This window comes from Ceratotherium simum, chromosome 5, assembly GCF_057802395.1.
Source record: "Ceratotherium simum simum isolate JZ-2026a chromosome 5, ASM5780239v1, whole genome shotgun sequence".
NCBI classification, from domain to species: Eukaryota; Metazoa; Chordata; class Mammalia; order Perissodactyla; family Rhinocerotidae; genus Ceratotherium; species Ceratotherium simum.
Window position 1 is genome coordinate 41,777,652 of NC_141904.1, and position 27,587 is coordinate 41,805,238.

Consider the following 27,587-nt stretch of genomic DNA (forward strand, 5'->3'; position numbering starts at 1 on the left):
GGTGTTCCTGGTCATCCATGTGTGTGTGTTATGCAGTTTAACAGACAAAAAGTCAGGGTAGTGTTTATGATGGAGGTGTATTTTAAAAAACCTGCAGGTTCCAGGTATTCATACAGTCAACACCAGTGTTCCATGTCTTATCTCTCTTGAGTGCTAAGGTATCTTCACATATTTTGGGCCATAGAGATTCTAGTGCCATCTCCTATGGGTGGGGTTGAGAAGATAACTCTGGCTCTTCATATGCCCTGGACCTCTCAGATTTGCTCCCTCACAAGTCTAGTTACTACCTTATACTTGGACCACCAGGTAAACTTTGGAACTAGATGTAGTGAAATTTTCAAGGGCTAATCTTGCATTTGTATTGAATAAATTTCTGTTTAATGCAAGGTGTGTATATTGCATTACTTTTCCAATGTTTCTCATTATAATTTGGGAAACGTACCTGTGTGGAAAAAAATGTGGGATGTGTTAGTTTCATAAGGGCTGCTGTAACAAATTACCACAAACTAGGTCGCTTAAAATAACAGAAATTTATTCTCTCACAGTTCTGGAGGCCAGAAGTCTAAAATCAAGGTATCAGCAGGGCTGTGCTCTCTCTGAGGGTTCTAGAGGAGAATCCTTCCTTGCCTCTTCCTAGTTTCTGGAGGTTGCCAGCAATCCTAGGCGTTCCTTGGCTTGCAGCCGCATCACTGCAATTTCTGCCTCTGTCTTCACATAGTTATCTTCTGTGTGTGTGTGTGTGGCTGTGTCTTCACATGGCATTCTCCTCTCTGTGTACCTATATGCAAATTTACCTCATGTTATGGAGACACTACTGGCCCACCCTAATCCAGTATGACACACCTTAATTTGATTACATCTGCAAAGACCCTATTTCCAAATAAGGTCACATTCAAGGGTACTATGGTTAGGACTTCAACATATCTTTTTGGGAGACACAATTCAACTCATAACATGGGGCAAAAAATGTAACAAGAATATCTTTGAGAATAATATCATCTAATTAATAAAACTAGTCTTATGGTTGGGCATATTTAATCCCTCCCCATAACACTGTAAAAATAAACCAGTTCCCCAGCTCTCTGTACACTTAGCTGTCTTATAAACATTTGGGCTAGCATCCTTTCAGATGGCATTTTCATTTACTGCATGAGATTTAGATGTTGAAGAAGCTGCAGAGGCAACATGTGTGCACTCTGACTTAGTGGAGCTAGGGAGGAAGAGACATTTTGTTGAACTTATCTTTTAGATACCAACCAGGGGTCCAGAGAATAGCTGATTTGTACTAGGACAGCCTGTGCCCTCAGCTATGCCATCATCATCTTATTAACCTGCATCTGTGGGTGCTGGCAAACCCCAACAAGCATCTTGAAAGCCTCTTTGGCCTCTGATGGGCTAACAGTGACAGAGAAATGAGAGCAAGGCCCCAGAAAAATCTGTATCTATGAGGCACATAAGGTAGACCAGCCTCCAGGCTTTGTAATTATATACATGGGAAATCTTATGAAGTCAGCAAATATATATCAATGAATTGACCTGGTCTTTGTCATTGTGACAGGAAATGTCCCAAGAGCTTATAGAAGACCATGGCTGTCGTTAAGATCCTTTATGTTCTATGTTGTCACAGGAACTCCTTGCTCTTCTTCATCTTAAGACCTGCCACGTGCCTTGGGCTGAATAGTCTCCTCTGGCAACACTTGCTCATTCACTGCATAAATCCAATTAATCTTTTGGGACTTAACTCCTATTATCTCTTGTGCTTAGAGCAGCACCTGTCATGTAATAGGTACTTACTAACATTTATAGGATGAATTAAAGAAAATATTGGCTATACCTTTTATCTCCAAGATCATCTTTCTCACAATGTCCCTTTTCTTTTGATTATACTAATTATGGAGCCCTGGCCCAAGGGGAATGTGAAAGCCTCCCTCCTTAAAGTCTGACTATGAGATGTGGAGTAGGCTCTGGAATGTATCTCAAAGTTGCCTCTTTAGCTACACAGCAGACAGTTCTGACCATTGCATCTTTAGAAGAGAGTGTTTTCCTCATCTAAATTGGGGGGAACACTGTTGAGTTCTACAACGTGAAATTCAAGGGCTATAGAAAGTATCCATTCTGTTCTGCCCCCGCCCCCCCACCAATTTTACCAGTGGAGAAACAGGTTCAGAGGGGAAAGAGTTTGGCCCAGGTCACCCAGGCAATCAGTGGAAGAGTTAGGATTAGAACTAGTTCCCAGGACAGCGCTCCTTCCTGCTCCACCTACTCTGAAGCTCAAACTGCAAAATATCAGGAACCCTGACAGTAAAGGAGGAAGTGATTTATGACACATGTCAGTATCACATAATTAAAAAAAATAATGTGTTAAGATATACCATTGGTCTTGACATACCTTTAAAAATATTAATTTTAATGGATATCTCCAAGGTCTTTCATGACACAGACCACAGGTGTTACTCTGGGCCAGAGCAATTGTCTGGCAACTCTCAACATGCAGTCATGCAAAAACCTAAATGACACTGCCAATCTCTATGTGGTGTTTCACAGAGGACTACCTTGGACCTTCAGCAACATCCTTGCCATATGTCTTTGAAAGTTCTGGTCCTGAGAAGTTTGTCTCAGTAAATGTAAGCTCTGGTCACAATAGAAATAATAGGACCAGGGACATTTTCTGGAAATAAGAGAAGCCATCATCTGATACTAAAATTCAAAAGGGAAGTCACAGCGGAGATGCTCTTGGCTTCTGACTCCTGTTGGTGTGTGTGGGCTTCTCCAAAGGTGGGTACCAACTGCACTCCTTGCCCAGTTCTGACATTGTGACCAGTGGCATGCATTGGTGAGGTGGTAGCTGGGTGCCACCTGCAGTGGGAAAGATCACAGAGCAGAAGGACACATCAGAACTGGACACGTCCATGCTGGAGTGTCCTCACTAGGGCCCAAGGGCAGTGGCTTCCTTACTGGTAGTTTCACCTCCATTTTGTAATGAATTGGATGTACTCATGTTGACTTGATCACTAAGGCCTCTAGTGACACTGTCATAGGATGGCGGGAAAGATGTGGCAGATGCAGTTTCAGATTTGTCCAGGAGCACACAATTTTCATTTGCCATGAATGCACCAAAGCCTTCATCTCGGAGTGACACAGCCTCCTCCTCAGCCCTGGGCACACCTGGGGGGTTGGAGATTGTCTTGGAGCGGTGCAGCATGTAGCTCCGATAGGCCTTTTGAATGACAGTGGCTGAAATGTCTTCTTGCTTCCACCGGAGGGTGGTTGCTATTGGTTCATAGGATGCTTTTGAAAGATTAGTTGCCATAAACTTCTCTTCCATATTTGCCTTCAGGGAATCCAACTCCCCAGATTCTCCCAGAACATTCTTGGTAAAGGCAAAAAGGATATCCAAACAGTGGATCTTATCCCCAGGGACCAAGGGCAGGTCCATCTGCATTAATATATTCCGATTGGGTTTTGGGATTCTCAGGGGGCCAGAGAGGGTATCTGCAAAATCTGAGAGGGCAGAAAAGGTAATAAACTGTGTGGCCTCTGGGTCGAACTTCTCCCAGGTCTCGTAGAACATGTCGAAGTCATCCTCACTCAGGGGCTCAGAACTTTCCTCTGTGGCTACATTGAAGTTCTCCAAAATCACTGCAATGTACATGTTGACCACAATGAGAAAGGAGATGATGATGTAGGTGGTAAAGAAGATGATGCCCACGGCTGGGCTCCCACAGTTCCCCCGGGAGCCATTGCTGTTGGGCAGATTGGGGTCACAATAGGGGGGCCCCGTGTTGAGGATGGGGCTGAGGAGACCATCCCAGCCAGCTGATGTGGTGATCTGGAAGAGGCAGAGCATGCTGTTGGCGAAGGTCTGAAAGTTGAACATGTCGTCGATGCCAGCCTCCTGCTTGACATGGGGGAAGCTGGACATGCCAAAGATGGAGTAGATGAACATGACAAGGAAGAGTAGCAGGCCAATGTTGAAGAGGGCAGGCAGGGACATCATCAGGGCAAAGAGCAGCGTGCGGATCCCCTTCGCTGCTCGGATTAGTCTGAGGATGCGGCCGATTCGTGCCAGGCGGATGACTCGGAAGAGTGTTGGGGATAAGAAATTTTTAAGAATTTCAGAAAATATCAAGCCTTTAAAAGAGAGGGGAAATGATCTAATTAGTACTTCTAAACACGAATCCTGACAAAGTTGGCTGTGATCACACTCCCTCATCCCTCATCTCTGCTCCATATGGACCTCCCCGTGAGCATTTGTAGTTAAGGACTCTGGGCCCTCTGAACCTGGCACAGTGGTTGCCATAAAGTAGGGGCTCATACTAGTTTATTTCAATAAATCCTCTCTCCCTCAAGTAAGTCTCATCCTTCTTACCATGTTCTTATCTTTCCCTCCACTCAGAATATCTCCTTAGTCAACCTCCGTGATCAAATCCCGATGTTCTACAGCCTAGTTCAACTGGAAGAGATTGCACATATTCCATATGCACCCAGTCCTTTGTCTGTTTCTGTATATGACACAGACCCTGCTCTTCCCTGAGAATTCAGCCTTTGGATCCTGCCTTTCCCTCCACTCTGGTCCTGTGCTTTGTGGAGGCCAGGACCCCCTATGATTCCTCTCCCTACCTCCTGCTGTGAAGATTGACTCAGTTCCTGGCACATGGTCCTGTGGATAATTGTACAGAGCCTGGTTTTAATTATAAGGGGGCCTGAGGAGTTGGGCAACTTGCTGACAGCTAAAGCAAAATGGCTTTGAATGGCCAGCTGTCTGCATAATGGCTTTTATTTGTTTCTTTCATTTCCAGCTGTGTTTGAACTCTATGTTAGGGCCTGGAAGATGAGCTTGTTTAGGGTCAGTTACAGCCCCTCATCCCAACTAAGAGCAAGGTTGGAAAGATGAAGAATATATATGTCTCCCTATGTGATATCTAACTTGAAGATTTGTGAAGCATGGCCTTGGGGACCTGTGGAGGCCTACTGGGACCACCAAAGATTAGGCAAGGTCTTTAGGTAAGAAAGGATTCAAAATCTCTCGGGAAAAACAGCGAGGGGGGTGGTAGCAAGCTCTCTCTCCGTGCCAGAGTTCCCTTGACCTTCTTCCCCTACTTGCCTTTTGTCATATGGATATGGGTGTTCACAGTATTGTGTTGGAAGGAGGAAAGGAATGGGAGAAGACTTGGGAAATAGTTATAATTTTGGATTACAAAACCTTTACAAAAGTCCCTCTCTTAAAGTTCAGTTTAACTGGGATATTTTTTCATAGTGTAGGATACATTATGTGTCTGTGTAATCTCCCAAGTTACTGCCAGCCAACTGGTCTACCTCTACTTCGACAGAGAATGAATCTTCATACTTGTAACAGTTAGATACTCAATACATGTCTTGCTGGTGGGAAGGAAGAAATGGGGAGAGGGAGAGAGGGCAGAAGGTGGGTTCTTTCACATTTTTCTAGCTGTTTCTATGAGTGATTTCTGCCTAGTGGATGGTGTTGCTGTGTAGGTTATAGGAACTGGTAGTTAAGGTGTCTCCATTATAGAATTGAGTACTTTGAGTATATTTTATTTCTATAGTACTGATATGGGAAGTCACATAAGAAAACTCTCTTCTCTAATATAAAATCAAAATGGCCTTAAGAGTCTCTCACTTTGGAAGGCAAACAAACAAACAAACAAAATAAACCTCCCACCCAAAACAGCAGCAACAGAAAAATAAAACAAAACAAAAAACAAAAATAAATTTAAATCCCTCAAACAAATAAACACAACCCAAGCCTGTATTTCAGCACCAGGGCAGGGAGATGGATTAAGTGCTGCCAAGTTGTTATTTAGATGCTATTAGCTCTTGATGGTAAATCAATGGAAAATTAAATCTACAGCTATGCCCTGACATGAAAAGTAAGCAGGTCGTGATATAACGGGGCAGGATAGATTTGTAATGCAAAGTAAAGCTGGTGCGCTGGGATGTGGCTTTTAAAGGGCCAAACTTTGGCTAAACCACAAGAAGGCCAGGGACAGTCTCCTGGTTGTTGGTGGGAGGTGGCTAGTTCATTAGAAGAACATTAGCCTGGTCTAAATTCAGCTCCACCCTTTACAAATTCTATGGCCTTGCATAACTTTCTTAATCTCTGAGGCTCAATTTTAAAGGTATAAAATGAAGATAATAACACTCCTTTACAGGGTTGCTGTGAAGATCCGTGGAGCCTAGCCCAGGGCTCAGAACTCAGCAAGCACTCAATTATGTCAGCTCCATTCCCCACTTTAGCCTCTGACTTGATTCATTTTCTTTGAACTCCATTGGCCCCATAATACTGGGCCTGTCATACAACAACACCCAGACTAGGCCACATTAGCATTGATCTCTTGGCATTGATCCCCTTACTTTTCTATCACTCATATTCCCTAAGTGGACGGTTATATAGAGATTTAATTCCAGACCTTTGACTTAAGAATCTCCTTTGAACAATCTCCTCCTAGTCTTTCCTCACTCTTCTGGCAACCTACCTCCTTTTCCAGAAAGTATTTTGACTCACTTCACATCACACCACCCACTCTCTGCTTTGAAGACCACAAAGATAAGGCCCACTGGAAACTGCGTCATTTTAGGTTCTCTGGAGTAGTGATTGCTCCCTACCAGCCCCTAAAGTTCTGGCGATGGCTGTGCACATAATAGGTGCCTGAAAACACTTCCTGACAACATGAAATGGAATCTCTCCATTTCACTGACAGGCCCAGAGGCATTTTAAATCTGCTGCTCTTGGAAGGCAGCAAATACGGGGCTCCTCTATCATATACCATGTGTTTAAAAAGTTTGTTGGTTGTCTCCTTGGTTTTGAAAGAGCAGCCAAAACAACCCCAAGCAGAGGCTGGGCTTCACCACCGCATTTGATACCCACTTACTCCCAATGGAGAGGACCACAACAATGAAGTCAAATACATTCCAGCCATTGGTGAAGTAGTAATGTCTCAAGGCGAACATCTTCATGACACACTCTCCAGTGAAGACAGCCACAAAGAACTGGTTGATTTTGTTAAGGACTTTTGTCTTTTCTTCACTCTGCTCATCAGTCTCCACCATCATGGTGATCATGTTGAGGCAGATGAGGACCATAATGACAATGTCGAAAGTCTGCCTGGTCACGATGTCAAAGATGAAGCCTTGGTACTTGTTCTGGGAAAACAAGAGATGGCACATCAGGACCTTTGGGCCAACATAAATCAGGCTTCTGGAGGGGCTGTGTTGTTCTCCATAGATGGGGTTTTTAAAGTCTGTATCTTTTGTCTCCCTCACACTCCACACAAGCCAAGTCAAAACAGAAGCCAAGTCCTGTTCTTACTCCTTTCAAATCTCACTCTTAGTTGATTCTACTTTATTGCCTCAATTAAAGTCCTCATCACCTTTCCTGGCCCCATGAAGTCACCAAGCACTTTGTCCTTGGCCATGCTCTACCCTCCATTTGCAATGCCCTTCCAATCCCCTCTTTTGGCTACCTAAATCCCAATAGTCTTGAGTGATCCATCTCTCTTAAGCCCCTCTTCCTCCAGGGAATTTTCCTTAATCACATCACACCACATTGCTCCATCCCTTCTTTGGGACTGCCAGTCTTGAGTTCTAGCATTTCATGTATACTTCTTGTCTTCTCTACTAGACAATGAGCTCTTTGAGGATGGGGCCATGTCTTATTTAACTTTGTGTTTCTATAGTACCCTGCATATAGCAAGAGTTCAAGAACATCTTGTAAAATTATTGACTCAAGGGTAAAGTTAAGTGTTATGATACAACTTATTCTTGCAATTTTTTTTTTTTTATTCCTGGGGCTGTGCAGATGTCAAAGCAAATTCAAGTACAGGGCATGGGGTCAAGTCTTGGTTGTTTGCATTCTTAGAGGGAGGCAGAGTGGTCTGGATAACCAAGAGATCATTTCTACCTGGCTATTTTTATGGTGTTTAAAAAAAACTTCCGGGCCGGCTCCGTGGCTTGGCGGTTGGGTGCGCGCGCTCTGATGCTGGCGGCCGGGGTTCGGATCCCGGGAGCGCCCCGAGGCACCACTTCTCCGTCCAACGCGAGGCCGAGTCCCACGTACAGCAACTAGAAGGATGTGAACCTATGACATACAACTATCTACTGGGGCTTTGGGGGGAAAAAACTGAATAAATAAAATCTTTAAAAAAAAAAAAAAAAAAAAAAAAACTTCCTAGTATGGCCCTCTAGTCTTTCCTGTGCTGTTACCATCTTACTGTTCTATGAGTCCTTGATCACAACCCCATATTCTCCACCCATCACCTTCTCTCGAACCCATCTCCTGAGCTCTGTGGAGCTTGCCTGCTTTGATCAGCAAACATCTCCTCCTACTCAGTGGCTGCTCATTCTTCCCTATCCCATGTACTCCAGGCCTGGGGGGTGGGGTGGGGCTGAGGTCTTTCTTGTTTCCCACTGTCATTTCCAGATCTTTGCTCCCCTGTGTCTTGTAAAACCCTTCTTCATTTGAAGCTGTGTCATCTAGCTAGCCCATCTCCACCACCTCTTCATTGCTGCCACTTACCAACCTTCTGGTCCCTCCGCTTCATTACTGATGAGTGAGGCTCTTGGCTACACTTGGCCACTCTTGGCTATTATCTCTCAAGTCCTTGGCTAAATCTCTAATGACCTAGTTTTTCCTAACTTGAAGAAAAATCTTCCTGAACCTCACATCTCCCTCCAGCTACCACCGTACTTCTCTCTCCATTTTCACAGCTAAATTTCTTCAAAGAGTTGTGTGTAATCACTGTTTCCCATTCCCTCCTCAACCCACTACAATATAGCTTTTGTCCCCATCCTGCCACTAAAATGGTTTTTGTTAAGATCACTAATGACCTTCATGGTGCTAACCCCAAGGGCACTTGTTCAGCATTGCTTACCACCCCCTCCACCGTGAGACTCTTTTCTTAGTTCCCATCGTGACTTACTTTATTTTTTTTTTCCCTTTCCTTTCTGGCTGCTCTTTTTTGAGTCTTCTTTCCCCAACTTTTAGGTGTTAGAGTTCCTCAAGGCTCAGTCCCAGGCCCCTTTGCTTTTCACCTCCTTCTTTCTCTCTTGGCCATCTCTCAAGCCTGTGAATTAATATGTGTGCGATTTTTGCTAATTATTTTCCTATGTCACTGGACTGTATGTAATCTTTGTGAGGGTAGGAACTTTGTCCATCTTGCTCACTGCTCTATCCCCATTGTCTGCATAGTGCCAGACACACAATAGATGCTCAATAAATAGATGGATGAATGGATGACAGAACAGACAGCTCTGTTACCCACACCTCAAATACAATTATAAAGCCACTCTACTAGATTTGATTAAATTTAATTCTGTACAACAGGCACTCATTGAATGTGTACTATGTGTAGGGCTCTGCATGAGTGGCTATGAGGGAGGAAGAGAGGAACCTGTCACGAGTCTCACCATGGAGCTCCCAGGAGCTGCAAAGCAGGCAGAGGGGAGAAGGGCTGTGATAGAGGCTTGTTCCTGCTTTCTGCTTCATGCTGGAGATGAGTTGCTACCCTGTGGGGTTAGAGCAAAGAATCAGACCCAAGTGGGTCTGGCTCCAGGCATAACTGCTGGCTCACATCGTTTCTGGGGTTGGAGGGGGATTGCTGAGCCACGAATAGCTTTCATTTTATCAATGAAAATGATGAAAATATAGAGGCCCGTTCATGGCCACATGACTTCTAATTAAACAGAGCAGGTGACAACATTGCTAAGTGTCTGGGTGTTGGGTTTGCCCTGGATATTCAGATGCTGGGGAGTGGAGCAGCTTGCTGGCTGCTTTTAGCTTAGTCTGTGGGCAGGGATCACTCCTTTTCAACCCTCAGTGCTCTCATAGATGATGAAGTGGGTGACTGATGATGTGACATTCTGGAGCCTATTATTTTCCTTTAAAGTGGAGTATGTGAAACCTGCTTTTAGTGATTTCTATAGCAGGGAATGTAATAGAATAAAATTTCCCAGTCTTGTAGGAGCTTTAGTCTTTCCTATGGGTGAAGCATAATATTTAGAACTTGGGCTTCACTAGTGGGGAGAAGTAGTATGTATGTGCATGTGTTGGAGGTCCCTATGTTGACCCAGGGTGGCCCTGCCATGAAATGGCACCCATGCACCTGTGGGGCAGAACTCCTGTGCCAATGCTCTGCTTATATGACTAGCTTGACTTGTTGGGACTCCTAAGGGAAGAAGGTGAGCATTCCAGTGCCAGTCATCTGGTGAAAAGGAAGCTGGACCTGGGAAGGTAAGTCTTAGGTGGGAGAGGGAATTTCTCTTTTTCCTTGGGTTTCTTTCTTGGCTCTGGACTTTGGGGAGGGCAGACAATCAGGCTTGTGCCATTGTGTGGTGTGTGCCAAGATGTTGCCTGCCATATGGATGCTGGCCAGGAGCTGTGATGGCCTGTGGGCCCTGAAGGGCAGCCATATGTAGTTGCTGCTTGGGACCTGCTCTGCTGGTTTCCCTTTTGGCATCCCTAAGACTTCAAAGTCTTGTTTAAATGTTCCAGCCTTGCCTCAGCTATGCTAAGGGAAACAAGGAAAGAGTGTTTGCCATGCTTGGACCTGAATATTAAGGAGAGAGCCATGTTTCTCTACTAAACCTAGTATACACTCCTATCGTCATAAAGGATGGTGAATCTTAGGAACACAGTTGGCTATGAGGTTTTGCTTCCCTTATCCATATGGAGGACCTCCCCCAGTGCCAACGTCAGAGAATCTTGGTTATGGCTTAATTAGGAGAAATGGTGATTTTGTTGTATATCTTCCTGCTACCCATTGAATTCCACTCCTATTTTAGTGCCTGGAATTTCAACATTGGGTTCCTACCTTTGTATTAAGATAATGTCCTCTCCAGAGTCCTTTTTTTGAAATGCAGCCCACCCTGTCCCAGGGAAATTGTCCTCCTTGAGAAGAGGAAGCTATGGTGGGCTATGGGATTGGTTGATGAGAGGGCAGAAGCTGAGACGTTATAGAGAGATTGAGCAGTATGTCAGAGAAGGTACCAAAAACTGTCATGATTTTGCCAAGGGTTGCTCCTAGCATAGAACTCTTTGGTGTCTAGTTTAAATGTGGATTCAATATCGTCCAGCAACCAGTAAAGGCCAGCATGGACTCAGCTGCTTGTTCCTCAGGATCCTCCTCCCATAGCCCCTGACTTGACTCTGATTGGCTGGGCACAGCCTTTCACCTACATCTTTTAATTTTGAGCCTGTTCCTGCCCATTGGACTGGCTGACAAAGGGATACTCAATGAGCCTTAAGGACTTTCCCTCAGGCTCACCTAAACCCAGTTATCTTTATCTCATGGGGGATTTGGGAGGAAATCTCTGCCCCTACAGAGGACTGAATGTCCTATCGCTCCCCATTGTAACACTTCTTATCAGAATTGAGAATAGTAATAAATTTATGACCACTGTTTCCAAGTAAAGTGTGTCAAAGGTCATTTTTTTCTCTTGTAAATGTTTTCAAGACTCCGTGCTCATGAAGTTTTTAGTAACTTATGCAAACCTCATGCCTCGATTTAGAAATCCTAATGCCTTGGCCAACAGAACATACGTTTCTCTAATCTGTTCCTTTGTTGAAGGTCCTTAGGCTTTGCCCTTGTGTGGGGAAAGGCTAATGGGATTGTGCCATGGGCAGTACCTGTAGTTTCTTCAAAAATGCTGCATCTTAACCACATAAAGGTTAAGTAAAGGGACAAGATGCCAATTCCATTAACTGGAGTGGATGGCTCAGAAATTCTCTGAAGAGGTTCAGCTGTATTTTTCTAACATATCGGTACTCCCACTCACAAACCTGTTCATCCAGTCCCAACAGGGGCCAACCAGAGGTTGTTTTTCATCTTCCGGCAGAGGGCTGAGAAAAACTCAAGTGATATCATGTATGGTTTGAGTGCTGCATTTCATGCAGGAATAAAAGGTCATGTCTATTAGGGTCTTTGAGAACAAAGGAATCAAAGTGGAGTATGACCTTAAGTTTTGGTCAGTTTTTAAACACTACAGTGGGATAATTTTTGGTTCATATTGTGCCACCTGACCATGACCATGACTGGGCTCTGGATCCCAGGGGGGTTGGGTTTTGGCCATTTCCTCTCTGTCTACCTATAGGCATGGGATGGAAAGTAGGGCGAGGCTGGAGATCCATGGCAATCTAGATCATGATGCATAACCACACAAACATTTTATCTCAGGGCTCTAACCACCCATACTACCATATAGTCTAATCTGCTCCCAATTCTGTGCTTGAACCCTAAATCTGTTGGGGAACTCAGTATTTCCCTACACAGGTCTGTTTGGAGAATCTGTGGGAGATGTGTTCACTCCAGAAGATCAGAGTTGCTTCTTGTAGACTTCTCATTCCTCGGGCCTGAGAACTCTCATTACCTCATCCCCATACTCAACCCAGATCTCCTCCTCCACAGAGAGCACTGGCCAGACCCCCACCCAGCAGAGGCATAGGTTGTCAAGTTGGATTTCCAGACATGGTCTGCTAGAGGGAAGCTCTGGGGCTCACCAGGGGCCGTGGGATAGGCTTCTGGGGCTTCTTGGAGCCCAGCTTCTTCATGGCATTGTAGTACTTCTTTTGCTCCTCTGTCATGAAGATGTCCTGGCCCCCTAAGTGCAGGAGAGGACAACACACATTGCTGTTATTAAAGCAACAAGAACCCTCGAGGATACCCAAATCAGAGCACGCCGCAGGGGAAGGACATCTCAACCTTCTCCCCTCTCTGCAGAAAGACATTCCAAGGCCAGGATTAAGCAGTGTCCTGTCCAGGTGCCACAACCAGTGACAGAGCAGGCAGGACTGAGCTCCAGCTCTGACTCCCTGCCTGGGTCTCTGGAACAAAGCCTGTTTCTCTTCTCCAGGAACCCAAAGATGCTGCCTGGACAGAGAGTGGGGGAGGGTTTGGGAACAGAACCCAAGGAGAAGGTACATATCAGTTCAAATCTGAGCCTTGAATACAGTCTGCTCATTCCAGTCAAACTCATTGGGCTTCTAGAATCATAGTCCCTGCCAGGAGCAGGAGCTTCCCTCAGGGCCTTCTGGAACAAAGACCCTGGGATCCAGCCCCTTGACTCCTTTGTGGAGAAGAGGGGCTGAGGACAATTATTGCCTTATGCAAGGGTCCTTGGAGAACCCTTGATTGTATTTCTTAAGGCCCTGCCAGTTGCACTGCCCTCTGCTGTTACAGTGCCAGAAATTCCACCACTGAAGATTCCTTCCTCCCTTAGGATTGGGTTTTCTTTAAGAACCATTTGGATCTTCTTCATTCACCCTCTCACCATTTACTTCCTAACATGATTTGAAAGCCTCTCATTTCAATAGCATGTCTGTGTAAATTAGTCACTGCAAATGCTGGGGAAATGGGCTGAGACCTGTGGGGTCTGGAAGGAGATTTCAGAAAATTTGTGGACATAGAGGACTTCCTGGGAGGAACATCTCAGTGGGGGTGGGGACAGGGGCAGAGTATTGGCGAGCACTAGGTGGGGTCACATTGAAAATTCTGGGAAAAGAGTCAGCAAATAGAGTTCCTAACCCCAGCTTGATCACTGGTTTATCTCACTCTGTCACCTAACATGGCCAGCTCCCTCTCTGCACCTAGATTTCCTCATCTGTAAAATAGGAGAAAGAATTGCTTGAGTGGTCTCAAAGCCCTCTGGGGTACTGAAGACACTGGTCAGCACTTCACATCTGTCTGGTTGAGCCCTTCTGGGGCTCCCACACACCTGTTCTGCCCCTTCTCATCCCCGGAACTCTGGCTGAGGACTTCCTGCACGTGGGATGCCCATCCTACTAGGTATATATTCTAAATTATAACAGTAACACTTTTCTTCTAGTGCCCCCTGTGTGCTCAGCCCTAAACAAGGTTCTTCTTACACAGGGTTTTGTTTACATCTCACCAGAATCCTGCGAGTGGGTATTATTAACCCCATTGAATGGAGGAGAAAACTGAGGCTCAGAGAGGTTTAAAAATTGCCAGAGTCACTCATCTAGCAAACAGTTGAGTTGGGAACACAAGCCCAGGCTTGTATGATGCCAAAGCCAATGCTAGGCTCTCAGTGCTGGGCTATGTGACTTATCCATGTGATCTCTTTTTTCTCTGGTTCTCAGTCTATGCAAGTCTAAAATGGTGCCCTACATGCCTAAGAGGAATGGAGGGTATTAAATGAAAGGATCACAGGAAAGCATTTTACATTTTTATTGCCCTCATATTTTAATATAAATGTGACAGGTTATCTGGGATTGGGTTCCTATTCATCAGAGTCAGCACCCATGGAGGCAACAGTGTTCCTTCCCATCCCAAGGAGGGTTGGGATTCTGCCAACATTGGGGCTCTGGCCCTTCCTGAGGTATCCTGACTCAGTGCTCTGGGGGTCAGGGCCCCAGACAGAGGCAGCAAGTGCTGGAGCCCTTTCTCTCTCTGTTAATGTTTCCCAAGGGTCACCTGGGACACACTCAACACACCTGGTTCCAGCTGGGAAGACCATGGCACTCTGGGAAAGAAGATGGGGACCCCAGGCGGGGGGCAGGGGCATTGCTGACACAGAGAAATGCAACTCTTCCAGCAGCAGCCCTGAACACCAGGCATGGGTGAGGGCTGCAACCAGGGGGCAAATGTCGGTGTTGGTGTTAAAGGCCAAAATTGGGTTCCTGGTCAGGCAGGAAGGGCTGCTAGTAGGGTTGGCTTTAGTCATGAGGCCAGCGGATAGGAAGTATAGGATTTGCCACTACTGCAGAAACATTCCAACCCCACTTATCTTTTTTTTCTGTTGATTGAAGTTGTCAATTATGACCCCAACGAAGAGATTCAGTGTGAAGAAGCCGCCGAAAATGATGAAAATGACGAAGTACAAGTACATGTACACATTGTCCTCCCACTTGGGCTGCAAGTTCTCCTGTGGCCAGACAAGGTGGGGCATGGGGAAGAGGGGTGTCTTAATTTGGGTTCACCCCAAAAGCCTGAGACAAGGACCTGGGTGCAGGTGGTTTATTTGGGAGGTGATCTCAGGAAGCAGGAGTGAGGGAGGGGAGGGTAAGCAGAAGCAGGAGAAAGCCAATGAAGAGGATGTTGTCAAGCAGGCCATTGCCGTGGGCAACTGGTGCTCCATCCTGTTGGAGTCCTCTAAGATCTGTGTAGAACACACCTCAGAACTGTACCACCAAGGGAGAGGGAAGCTGGAGCATTTGTCTACAGACACCCAAAACTTTTCTCTGAGGGTTGCCCCTGGGGACATTAAATCCCCCACCCTGAAGGGAGGGGCTGCTGAGCAAGCTCTGAAGCACTGAAGAAAGTCAAGTCTCAGATGGAGAATCAGAAACCCAGCATGCGAGTGAACTCAGAGGTGGCTGGGGGGATACTGGACAGGTCATGCACAGTGTCTGCCACAGAGGGAAAAGGTCTTTCCCCAACAGCATTCATCTCCTCTACCTGGCTGCCATGATAGTATCTGAAATGCCATCTTGTTCCTTCAGATGCTCCTTTGTTCTACCCACTGCCCTTGCTCCCACCTCTGCCCAGGGAGTGCCCTCACACACGGTCCTTTAGAAGTTATCTGTTACTTTCCTCAATGGTGAGCAGAGGAAGAGCTTGAGAAGCCTGGGGGGTGTGCGTGGAAAGGGAACAGGCTAGGTTGGGTTAATGTCCAACAGAGGGCCAGCTGGACCCTGCTCCAGGGAAGGATAGTGCCAGGCTGCTGGGTGATCACCTCTTCCAGCACCAAGGCCACCTTCACTCCATTTCAAATAGACTGGTGTGGGCAGGTCACATGGAGGGGAAGGCAGTAGGCACGGCAGGCTGAGACTCACCCCTCGGGAATCGACAGCTGCATACATGATGTCCATCCAGCCTTTAAACGTTGCCTGGAAACAAGGAGCAGAGGCCACTCAGTGTCTGCCCATCTGTGTACACTGGACTCTGTTTTGATTCACTTATTTGTTTGTTTTTCTTATAGAGCATTGGCCCCCCTGGAGTTCTGACTTGTCTCTGTATCTCCCAGGGCTGTGCACAATGCCTGGCACACCATAGCTACTCAGGGATTATTTGTTGAATGACTGCATGAACAAACAGTGGAATGCAGGAACTCGTGGGTAACTGCATGACAAGTGTAAAAGCAATTGCATCAGTGCTTCGATGAATGGAGGACTGAATGACCAAGCGGATGAAGACAAAGGATAAGTGAATGAATGAATGAATGAATGGAAGTGTGAATGTGTTTGACTGTCATCATCACCAGCATTATCTATCATTACAATAGACCTAGAACATAATTTATTACCCTTTAGGAGATGATCTGTAGCAGAAGACTGAACATGTGGCTATTTTGTATAGCAGTGAATTCTAAGCCACCACCTCCTACAAGCCCATGGCAGGCCCATCCTTTTATTCTATTCTGTTAGCCCACATTGGTCTAATTGCACCACTGTGAGATCACACTCATTGGTAAGACCCTCTAGCCTCACGGTGTAGTCTCTAGGAATAGGAAATGACCTCAGCTCACACTGAGTGCTACCCTTTGCAAAGTCTCTACATAGCATCTCTGGGAGACCCCAGACCCTCCATGTTATCGAGCATCCAAAGAAAGAGATGTTTGATCTCAAGACTCACCACCTGCAGAAGTGCAAGGTAACCCATTGCAACATTATCAAAGTTGACCTTCACATTGACCCAAAAGAAGTTGCCAGTGTAGTTTTGACGTTCACAGTCAGACTTGTTATTCACAATAGACCAAGGCACAAGAGAAAAGTTTTCATCGGTGGTGTTGATGCACCTCTTAAACTTCCCTGCAAAGAGGTTCACGCCCATGATGCTGAAGATGAGCCAGAAGATGAGGCAGACGAGGAGGACGTTCATGATGGACGGGATGGCGCCCACCAGGGCATCCACTACCACCTGGGGGGACACGCAAAAGGACCTGGAACCTCACAAATGCCCCACCCCTCCTTGCTGGATCCCACTTCTTTCTACACTCATTCAGGCTGCTTCATGAGCCAGTGGCCTTTGGAAGCAAGAGAAGTGGGTTAATTAGTGCAATAATTCAGACTCAGAAAACTGAAAGACTTTGGGCAGCCGAAGATGGGTTTATACCTTCTCTCTAAATTTCATTCAGGGCAGGTTTCAGTGTCTTTCCTCAGAATTGAGGAGATGGACGAATTTACAAGTACACACATGCTCATTTAGAAGTGTGAGTATGTGTGTTGTGCTCGTACATACAGACTTTTAGAACCTTGCTTTATTTTCCTTAAATACAACACATACAGTATAGTTTATAGTATGCTTTGGTCAAGAATCAGTGAAAACCTAAATCCACATTCACAAACATTCTTATTTATAAATCAGCAACTTGGAGATAAAATAAATATCAAACTATTTCAATCATAAGCTCCTAATGTTTGTAAAGGTACAAGTTAATTTTAAAAGCCCACTTTTGTTTTTGAAGATATGATGTCTTCTTTCAGTCAATGGTGGAGGAAGAAAGCAAAACCTTACTTTCTGTACCAGGAGACTTTTGTAATTATGGGAAGCGGTGGAATTAGCAGTCCCTCGTCCCCCCATAAGACAAGGGCCAGGCTCGTGAGCATTCCATCCTGAGGTAGTGAGGGCAAGGTGGAAGCTGATAGTGATGGATGAGGAAAGGGATGGATGAAAGGGAAAAATCCACAGGACCCGATGACTGCATTAGGTTGGAGAGAAGATGCATTTCAGTGGGTGGTGGCTGAGGTGCTGAGCTGATGATGTCACTACACTTAAATAGAGTGTCAGAGGAAAGGCTTATTTGTCACGGAAAGATGAAGAACTTGGGATGTTCCAGAGATTTTGGCAATAAGGACAAGAGGCAGGGTGGGGAGATTGAGGTAAGAGATGCTTGTGGAGCCATGAAGCGGGATCACTTTGCTAAGAGCCAGAGAGAGGGAGGTCTGAGTCCTGGTAGATGTGATATTTGAGGTGAGAAGAGAAGAGGGGCTCACAAAGGGACTAGAAGGAGAACTAGGAGAGTGAGGACACTGCAGCACCACCAACGTCTAGCAGGAAGTGAGGACCCAGAGCCAACCTGTGGGGTCAGGGCCTGGAGCTCAGGGTCAGTGGTGTGGAGGGCGTAACAGGGAGAGGGACACCAAATGCTGCAGACCAGAGCAGTCTGGAGATAGGTCTTACCCGCATGCCTTCAAATCGAGACAGAGCCCGCAGTGGCCGCAGGGCGCGGAGTGTCCGAAGGGCTTTGATGGATGCCATATCAGAATACTGCAGGATCTTTGCTATAAGGCTTATCAGCGAGATCTGAGTGTAGGCAGAGAGGAAAAGCATCACTCTAGGGTTCCAGAACGGTGGTCCTGGTGAAAGGAGACAGGAAATCCCTCCCATCCCCTACTCTGTCTAAGCCACTGTCCCCGTCCTGGCTCCCACCTTATTCTGAATTCCTATAAGAGGTCTAGAGTGAGTCCAATCCCTTCGCTTTTATTAAAGATTCATTCATCACTTATCTGAACCTCTGGGAAAGAAAAACTCAGTGTCTCACATTGCCAGCCCCTGGTATGTAGGTGGTCAATCTTGCAGTGTATTAAATCAACCTTCCGTTTCCCCTCTAGGGCACCAGCCGGGCACCAACAGCCTTGAAACTTTGATTGACTTTCAGAGACTTGGAGAGATGATGTTTCTTCATGGAGGTTATGCTGAAAGTCTATTTTGAGGAATACAAAGTGAGTCTCAATTGTATTTGCCCAGAAAATTGGCTGGAAAGAGTCCTGGACTGGGTGGGGCCTAGTTCCCTCTCAACCTCTGATTTTCTGTGACCCTGGGTCAGTGCCTTGTAGTCCACATTGCACTTTCACTCCTTGTAAAATGAGAGAGTCAGATCAAGAGAATTCCAACGTCCTTGTAGCTCTGTAGTTCTTCAGTAAGAGGGACTGGCATGGGCTCACAGATCCAGCTTTGACAGGCAGCTGAGATATAATGACTGAGTTGTGAGTCCCTATTGGTCTGTCAGTTTTTCACTTTTTTTTTTTTTGGTGAATGGCCCTGAGCTAACATCTGTTGCCAATCTTCCTCTTTTTGCTTGAGGAAGATTGTCTCTGAGCTAACATCTGTGCCATTCTTCCTCTATTTTGTATGTGGGATGCCACCACAGCATGGCTTGATGAGCACTGTGTAGGTCCGTGCCTGGGATCCAAACCTGCAAACCTGGGCTGCTGAAGCAGAGCACGTGAACTTAACCACTATGTCACCAGGCCAGCCCAGTTTTTCACTTTTTTTTAAGTGTTGGACCAAGGGTTGCAAGGGATACAAACTGACATGGAAAAATGGTCACATCTTCCAGGAACTCTGCAGGTGACAGGGAGACACCGTATGCCCAGGCTTGAGCTTGCCAGAGATTGTGACTCAATCATGTGAGACCCCAACTGCACCACGACTCGTGGGCTGAATTCAGGGTTAGCTTATCCTGGCAGCTAGGTAGGGATGTTCACCAGAACTTCAGAAAGGCAAGGGTTTACACTTGGGTGTAAGAGCCTCAAACAATGCCTGTTCTCTAAATGGGTGGCTTATTCCACCAGGACAAAGAACTGGAATGGAAAGGACCCCCTTCCTTCATCCATGCAAGGCCCCAGACACTAGCAGATGGCACCCAGCTGCCTGGCTGACTGAAGGCAGGGAGGTTTGGGGCCAGTTCCATGCTGGACCCTATTCAATCTTTTTCTCTGCCCCATGAGACGGCTGCCTCGTGCAAAATCTGCAGTTGGGGCAATCAGGATCTGGGGCCTCTCCATCAAAGCCCTCCCACCCAAGCCCAGCTCCACTCTCACTGCTCAGGCCCCTAGCCTCCCAACTGGTCTCTAGGCCTTAGTATTGCATCCATCCCACTGCAAATTTGATTATGATCATGTCTCTCTCTTACTCCCGACCTTCTCTGGTGCTTTGTCACCCTCAGGATAAGCTCCAGAATCCATAGCCTGTATTATATGTCCACAGCCTACTTTTCCAGTCATATTTAACCCATATATTCTACCCAAATTAAACTGTTTGCTAAATGTACCAGTCTGTCTCTTTGCTCAGGGTCATCCTTTAGTTAAAACTGGCCCCCCTACTCCTCTTTGCACCTCACTGCCCCCGCTCATTTTAAGCCCTATATCTAATGCCACATCCAGTATGAAGCCTTCCCAACTACCCTACCCCCAGAGCGGAAGCAGACTCATGTCTCTGTATGCCTAAGACACTAATTACTTCCAGCAGTGCTCACCACATCCCTCCTCATAATATGTTTATTTCTCTCAGTGTGTCTTATTTGCTGGAAGATTAAAGTGTAAACTCCTGGAGATAGGAAATTTTTATTTATTGGCTTCTATCTCTCCCAGAGCACTTAATAAGACAATCTATATCGAGTATTTATGAGAAAACATTTGATAAATTGAAGAAAAGATAGAAGCGTGTTGGGATGGATGGAAGGAAGGAAAGAAAGAAGGAAGAACATCTGGATGGAAGGTTGAAGGATGGTTGGATAGAAGAGTGGGTTAAAGGATACAAAGATGGATAGAATAGATAGTTGAAAGGAAGGGTAAAAGAAAGAAAGCAAAGAAGAAAGGATAAAATATGGAAGCATGGAATAGTGGATGGATGGGGGAAAGATAGATGGCTTGGAAGAAGACTGATGGATGAATGGAAAGACAGAGTGTTAGATAGAATAGATGAATGGAAGAGATTAGAGAATGGATGGAAGGTTGATTGGATGGATGAATGGATGGACGGATGAATGGAAGGAAAGTGGATGAATGGGCAGATGAGTGGAAGAAATGAAGGAGAGATGAATGGGTTAAAGGAAAAATAGAAAGATAGAAGAATGAGTGGATAGAAGGATGCTTGGATGGAAGGTGCATGAATGAGCGAGTAGAAGGTTAGATGATTGGATTGTTAGATAGAAGGATGAATCAAAAGATAGAAAGATAGAAGGATTAAGGACCAGTTGATAGATGGCTATAAGGAAGGTTAGGATGAATGGATGGGCAGAAGGGAAGAGGGAAAGAAGAATGAGAATGGATGGATGGAAGAAGAGGATTGACAGAGAAGATACATGGAAGAAGTAAAGATGAATGGATGTTTGGAAGGAAGAAAAAGGAAGAGTGAATGGTTGGATGACAGAAGGAGGAATGTATGGAAAAAGAAGGGGTGATCAGAAGAAAGAATTAGTAGGAGGATGGATGGAATGAGTGAGTGACCATTTAATGTGATCAGGACTGAAATTAGTGAGACCTACATAGATAGGAGTGACTGTGCCCCTCACGGGGGTGGGTAACAAGAATATAACATTTTGCCTTCATTTATGAATATTTTATATGCAAAAAATGATCACCTGTGACTCAGATCTCAGGCCTCACAGCTAATCCCTGTGGTACAGTGGCCTGATGCTGCTAGCACATTGGTATCAGGAAAGAAGAGAATTGAGTGCACAGACCTGCTGTGGAGGACCTGCCAACAGAGGAGACGGACAGAATGTTCTGTACTGGACCCATCTAGCTTCAGGGGACAGGCACCAAATACAGACACATTTTCTGACACTTCTGATGTGCAGACTTTGGTGCTGGTGGCTGCTGGAGTGTGGGAGGCATAGACAAACAGAGCACGTGCCTCCCTCTGCCTGCAGGGACCCTCAGCTGTACAGCAGTTAACAAATAACTCAGACAGCCATCTTGCAAAGCAAAGAGGGCAAAGGCCTAGATAGAGATAGAGGATTGTGGTGGTTAAGATGAGACAGAGATCACTCCTGGCTTTTGGGGGTTAGGAAGGCTCCTAAGAGACTTTATGGAAGAGGGTCTCCTCATGGCTTTGAGGAGTCACAAGTCTAATGTGTGGAAGGCGCTTGGTAAACCTCTTCATGGACAAGTTAGTGGCCACAGGTTAGTATGGGTCTGAACACGTGAGCTCCAGTTCATCACCTCTCCAAAGGGACCCTCTGTCCATTTTAGTGCTGCTGGGGAGAAGCCAGCCGTATAAGCTCAGTGGTTCTCAATCCTGGCTGCACATTGGACATACCCAGGAGCTTGTACAGAATGCTAATGCCTGGACTCCACCCAGGACCAGTCATATCTGAATCTCTGGGAATAGTAGTCTTTGTTTCTTGTATTTTTAAGAGCTCCCCAGGTAATTCCGCAGTGCAGCCAGGGCTGGGGACCATTGAGTCAGCAGGTGGGCAGAGTCTCTGTACTATGCCATCCTCAGCTCCCCTAGTAGGCCTAAGAAATTGGTAGAGCCAATAAACAGGATAAGTGATATAAGTATTAGTGTTCAGAAGCCCTGTCAGTGGAAGCAAGGTCATAAGACCTTTGAAAGCCTCATGTGGCATCTTGCTTTGGATATAAAACACAGCGGGCAGTAAGTCATCTTTCTAGCTGGAGGTCTAGGAACTAAGGACTCACCCAAGGGTCACCATTGTGCCAGAATCGTGTACTACCTGGATCTTACCATTCACAGGTGTGCAGGGCTATTCTCAGACCCCTTGCTAAGTGCTCAAGACTTTTCTTTGGAGTAGCCCTTGAGGGCCGGGCCTCTAAGTTTCCTTTGCACTAGCTGCAGCAATCAGTCAAAAATGAGGACCCCAAACTCCATGTGTGCCCACTGAGCCACTTACATTCACAATGAGGAAGTCCAGCCAGCACCAGGCATTGGTGAAGTAATTTTTGAAGCCGTAGGCCACCCACTTGAGCAGCATCTCAAACACAAAGATAAATGTGAACACCCTGTCGGTGTACTCCAGCATAGCCTTCACTGTGGGCTTCTGGTCAAGGTAATAGTCTTCAAAGGCCTGGAAGAAGGGAGCAGAATGGCAGGGTGCCTGTACCCACAGCACTGGGCGCAGTGACAGTGAAGGACCCAGCCAGCCCTGCCCTCAGCCTCTCAGCCCCTGGGAGGGCTTTGGTAACCAGCTTGCCTGTATCAGTTTGTTTTCTCTGCTCTGGGGAGGTGTGGTGGGAGAGTGAGGAGGCACTGTGAGACATAAACCATGACTTGCTCAGAGCCTGTGGGGACACACAGCTCTCTTCGACTTTGCAGGGGAGCTGAATGCAAGTGAGAAACGAAACCTTCTCGAATTGGATTTTGGAAGTGAACCAAAGGGATGCTAACAGTGACTTGGTTTAAAAATAAAAGCATCAAAGGATGTTCACAGGCAGTTCACAAAAATGAAAATAAGAATCGCCAGTGAACCTCTGAAAAAGAATGTTCTATCTCACTGTCAATCAAGGCAATTCAAATGAAAAGAAGATGCCCTTTTAAAAAAAAAATCAGATTGGTGAAGATGAAATAGCAGTGGGGCAGGGGTGGGGAGGACCCCAAAGTTAGCGTAGTGTGGGGCAGCGGCTACTCTCATACATGGCCTGTGGGAGTGCAAGCTAGTTTGGGCTTTTGGGAAGCCAATTTGGTAATATGACTGAAAGGTTTTTTAGAAACCCAGAAATTCTGCCTTCAAGAATTTGTCCTAAGGACACTAGATGTTGTTGGTGCCCCACCCAGATCCTGTTTAAGGGGCCCGTGTGCCCATCCCCCGTGTGCCATGAATTTTTGCTGCTACACCTCAGGAATGTCTGCATTTCCTGAGGACTTCCCTGGGCTGAAGGGAACTGCCTCCACCTTAGGAGGTTCTATCCCCATCTGGGGGCAGCCCTCAGCCAGTGACTGACTGAGGGTTTAAAAGGCCTCAAGGTGGGACAGCTCTGTGGCGCCCTTTATACTTCAGAGCTACTGAGGGATCAGGCTGAGGCTGGACTTCAGCGGAACCCACGTCTTTTCCTAGCTCCTTTCCCTGTTCTGTCCTGCTTCCCTCACAGGCTCCGTCTCAGAGTGCTCCCTCCACAAACTGCGCAAGAATCTCTGCTTCCAGTTCTGCCTCTAAGACTGGACCTAAGACAGGAAACAAGCCGGTGTCTCCAAAGGAGTGTACTTAAGGATATCCCATGCTTATTAGAAGTAAACATAGGGATTAGTTAAATAAATTATGGCATGTTCCTGTAATGGGATACACTGTAGCCCTTAAATGAGATAGGAGGAGCATATTTACTGAGAAATTACAGAATGCATAAATGTGGTTTCAGTTTTGTAATATTTATGTAGTATATGCATAAGAAAGATGGGAAGAAGTATACCAAAATGTTTTCAAAGTGAGATTCTCTTTGAGTGATAGGAAAATGGATGATATTTTTTCTTTGCATTTTCCCATAATTTTCAAGTATTTTTTTTTTTTTTGCACTTTACTTTGTCAGATGAAAACTCATGTTATTTTTTTAAAAGCACTCAAACTGAAAGCATAAGGAAGACTAAATTTGGTGCCAGCCTGTTTAGTCCCTTGGGGAAGGAGATGAGGAGGTGAGGGGAGAGGGGCTAGGGTGGGACCAGCAGCTGGCACAGAATCTGAGCTCCCTGCTGGGAGGGAGGGGGAGCAGCTGGGTGTGTGGAGAAGCAGAGTCAAGAGAAAGGAAGGAGCAAGGGAGAGGGGAGAAGAGAAATGAGGAGAGACGGCCTATGGGGAAAGACAGGAGCCAGCGGGGTAAAAAGGAAAGAGCCTAGTCAACAGCCTAGTCAACAGCAACGGGGGTTATTGTTTTCATCAAGGAGGACAGGAAGGAGGGAAGAGTAGGTGTGGAGAAAGCACTGCAGCCTCCTCGTGCCCTGCAATGTGGCCTCTGCACCCAGCACTGTACCAAGACTGCCATTCCAGGTGGAATCACTGCCCTGTGCCAGGGCAGTGGGCACCTTAAGAGGTTGCCACACCCTCTCCACTCACCCAAAATGGCAGAGCAGCCCTTCTCCGTGAAACTCTCTTCTCCTTCGGCACAAGCTGTGGCTGGCTTAGTTTTTCTCCCACCTCTCAGATCATGCCTTCTCACCTGCCTTTGCTCCCCGCTAAGGCTGAGGCCACCCCCTGAGCAGTTTTGGCACCCTTCCTGGGAAATCTGGCATTTAAGTGGGTGCCCACATATTCAGTGGATTCTTTTCAGGGAGTAAGTGACACCTGAGGAGCAAGACAAGTGAAAACACTGGGAGCCAGGTGTCAGGAGAGTGGGCCTCTAGTTCTAGCCCTTTAACTAATTAGCTGGGACCCAGGGAAGGTCCCTTCATGTCTTTGGGCTGTGACTTCCTCCTCCATAAAATGCAGAAAGCTGGGGATGATGAGTCCCTTCCTGTGTCTACATCTACCTAGGTCCATTGGGAAGATTAGTTGAGATTGTACACAGAGAAGCATCCTTCCTTGTCCTACAAAGCTGGGCATGCAGCAAGGGGCTTAGGAAGTGTCTCCTAACTCAGAATGTCTATGCCTGTAAGGTCTTGTTATTCAAAGTGTGGTCTATGGACCAGCAGCATCAGCATCACCCGGGAGCTTGTTGGAAATTCAAAGTCTCAGGCCCCACCCCAGACATACTGAGTCAGAATCTGCATTTTAGCAAGCTCCCCAGGCAATTAAATTTTGAGAAGTGCTGTTGTAATGATTTGCTGTGAGTAATAGTATGATTTGATTTGAGTAATAGTGGTATTTGCAAGTGGCTTGATAAGACAGGGAAGGATGGTCCTCTTTGTACTCGGCCTTCAGAGAAGGCCAGTGTGTTTGGGAAGTCAGAGAGTGGAAAGTCAGAGGCTTTGAGGTCAAATAAGAGCAAAGTTGGGTTTTGCTACTGACAAGCTGGGTAACCTTGGACAAGTCCCTAAAGCCCTTTGAGTGTCAGTTTTCCCGTCTATAAAGTAGGATGCATACACTCACTGCTTGCTAGGTTTAGCAGGCCATGACCTGGGCATCTCAAGTACCTACCATGCCCTGCTGCTAAGAGGAGCCTGTGCTGGGCTGCAGCTCTCCTCCCAACCACAAGTTGGAAACTTTCAGCCCAGGAATCAGGGGAGCCCCACAGGCCCTTTGGATTGTGGGAGATCCCATCTGGAGGGCTTTGGGGCAGGGACCCTACCTCCCCTTACCAGAGACCCACTGCTGAGCAGGATCATGAAGATGATGAAGCTCTCAAACCAGCTGTGCTCCACGATGCGGTAGCAAGTCTTACGCACCTGCCAGCCCGTGGCCCATGGAGACTTGGAGGTATTCACTTTGCAGCAGGGACAGTGGCGAATGCAGCCTGTGGGGAGAGGTGACTGATGGTGAGTGATGTTCCACTGAGAAAGGAGGAGCATTTTGGCTCCAACCCTGCAGGGAAATCACTCTGCTGGGAAACCCACTTGCCGCCCCTTTGGAAAAGAATGCTTTCCTGGAATATGAGAGAAGCGGGGTTCCTTTCAGGCAGTCTCTCAGTCCTGCCCTTCAGGTGTTCCTCTCCACCATTGGTCTCGTCCACTCATCTCCGCCCCAGCCATCCTCCTTCTTACAGATACCAGTGGTCCCTGTCCTTATGCCTACTCATCTCTGGAGGCCTGACGGGTCATGGGGCCTGGGCCTGGTGCTGTCTGAGGGGCTATGTCCTGAGCCTGTGCTGAATTGAGGGGCTGCCACATGGCTGGGATGGGGCCTGGGTTCAGCCCAGCCAAGCCCAGTCCAGCCCAACCCAGGGTCACGTGCAACTAGAGACTCAATGAAGTGTTTTTTTTAATTTTTATTCTTTTATTATTGAGGATACAATTACTTCTATAGTATGAACTATATGTTTATTCATTTATTGCACAAATATCTATTGAGAACATAATGTGCCTCGCTGTTCTAAACATCAAGGAAAAAGAAGAGTGAGACGCAGGTTCTGCCTCTCCGAGTTACACAAAAGACTGAGGGGCACAGGCATGTCACGGCCCTCCTCTGGGTCCTTTACGTCCCAGATCAAGAGCATTTATGGTGGTGACCACCTTTTCTCTTTTCAACCTCAAGAGGGCTGGTTTACAACTCAGTGAGGTGTTTTCAGGGGTGATGAGGCAGGCACAGCATCGTTTGCAGTGTCTGACGGGGCGTGAGATGCAGATCCCACTGCCAGGCTGCTGTGAGTCGTGGTATTTGTGTTTGATGCTGGCCCTTCAAGCAGGAGTGAGGCAGCAAGGGGCCCTGTGTGTCATTCTCTTGTGGACTCCAGGCCAGCGCCCTAGACACAGAGGTGCCGGATGAGTGTTTGTTGAACCAGACTCTGACCCTAATTAACGTTAACATGAGGAAGCCTGTGGCTGCCACTTTACCTTCCGTGAAGCAGTCGTCTGGCTCTTCAAGGTCATCCGCCAGCTCAGAGATCTTCCTCAGCATCTCCTCAGGGTCTGGGCAGTCCACTGTGCTGCCTTCCGAGGAGCTCATGTCGTCCACTCTCTGCAGGGCAGAAGCTCAGGATAGTGAACTCTCAGCTTTCTGAGGGGCCAGTTAATCTGCACACGGTCATTGCAGGTGTGACTGCCCAAGAGCTCCGAGATGCAGGGAGAGCCCCTCAGACTGGACCACCACGACGTCCCTTGTGCATCTGGTGCCTCTACAGCTGACGCCCAGAACAGTGATGCTCTCTGTGGAGCCCCAGAGGTTTAGCTGTGTGAGGCTTTAAACCTCCAGGCCCCTGATGGAGTGCTGGCGATGGCCCGAGACACCGTAATTACACCCATAAAGACTCTCAGCATTCACTGGGCTTGAATATTTAATCACGGAGCAAG

At 46.7% G+C, this 27,587-nt stretch overlaps 1 protein-coding gene across 2 annotated transcripts in view; it reads right to left on the minus strand.

The window, feature by feature from the left end:
* Positions 1 to 2,926: 2,926 nt before the first annotated feature.
* The window catches only part of SCN10A (sodium voltage-gated channel alpha subunit 10), an 89,484-nt gene continuing 64,823 nt past the window's right edge, over positions 2,927 to 27,587 (minus strand). The window contains exons 18-27 of one of the 2 annotated variants that reach the window (XM_087431719.1): positions 27,132 to 27,255; positions 25,941 to 26,095; positions 22,612 to 22,785; positions 18,153 to 18,275; positions 16,605 to 16,889; positions 15,806 to 15,859; positions 14,758 to 14,895; positions 12,512 to 12,616; positions 6,891 to 7,161; positions 2,927 to 4,131 (exon numbers count right to left, since the gene is read on the minus strand). In XM_087431719.1, coding sequence (XP_087287845.1) covers positions 2,927 to 4,131; positions 6,891 to 7,161; positions 12,512 to 12,616; positions 14,758 to 14,895; positions 15,806 to 15,859; positions 16,605 to 16,889; positions 18,153 to 18,275; positions 22,612 to 22,785; positions 25,941 to 26,095; positions 27,132 to 27,255 — 2,634 coding nt within the window. Of the gene's footprint in view, positions 4,132 to 6,890; positions 7,162 to 12,511; positions 12,617 to 14,753; positions 14,896 to 15,805; positions 15,860 to 16,604; positions 16,890 to 18,152; positions 18,276 to 22,611; positions 22,786 to 25,940; positions 26,096 to 27,131; positions 27,256 to 27,587 lie in introns of both variants that reach the window. The other variant, XM_087431720.1, reaches the window with a different exon arrangement.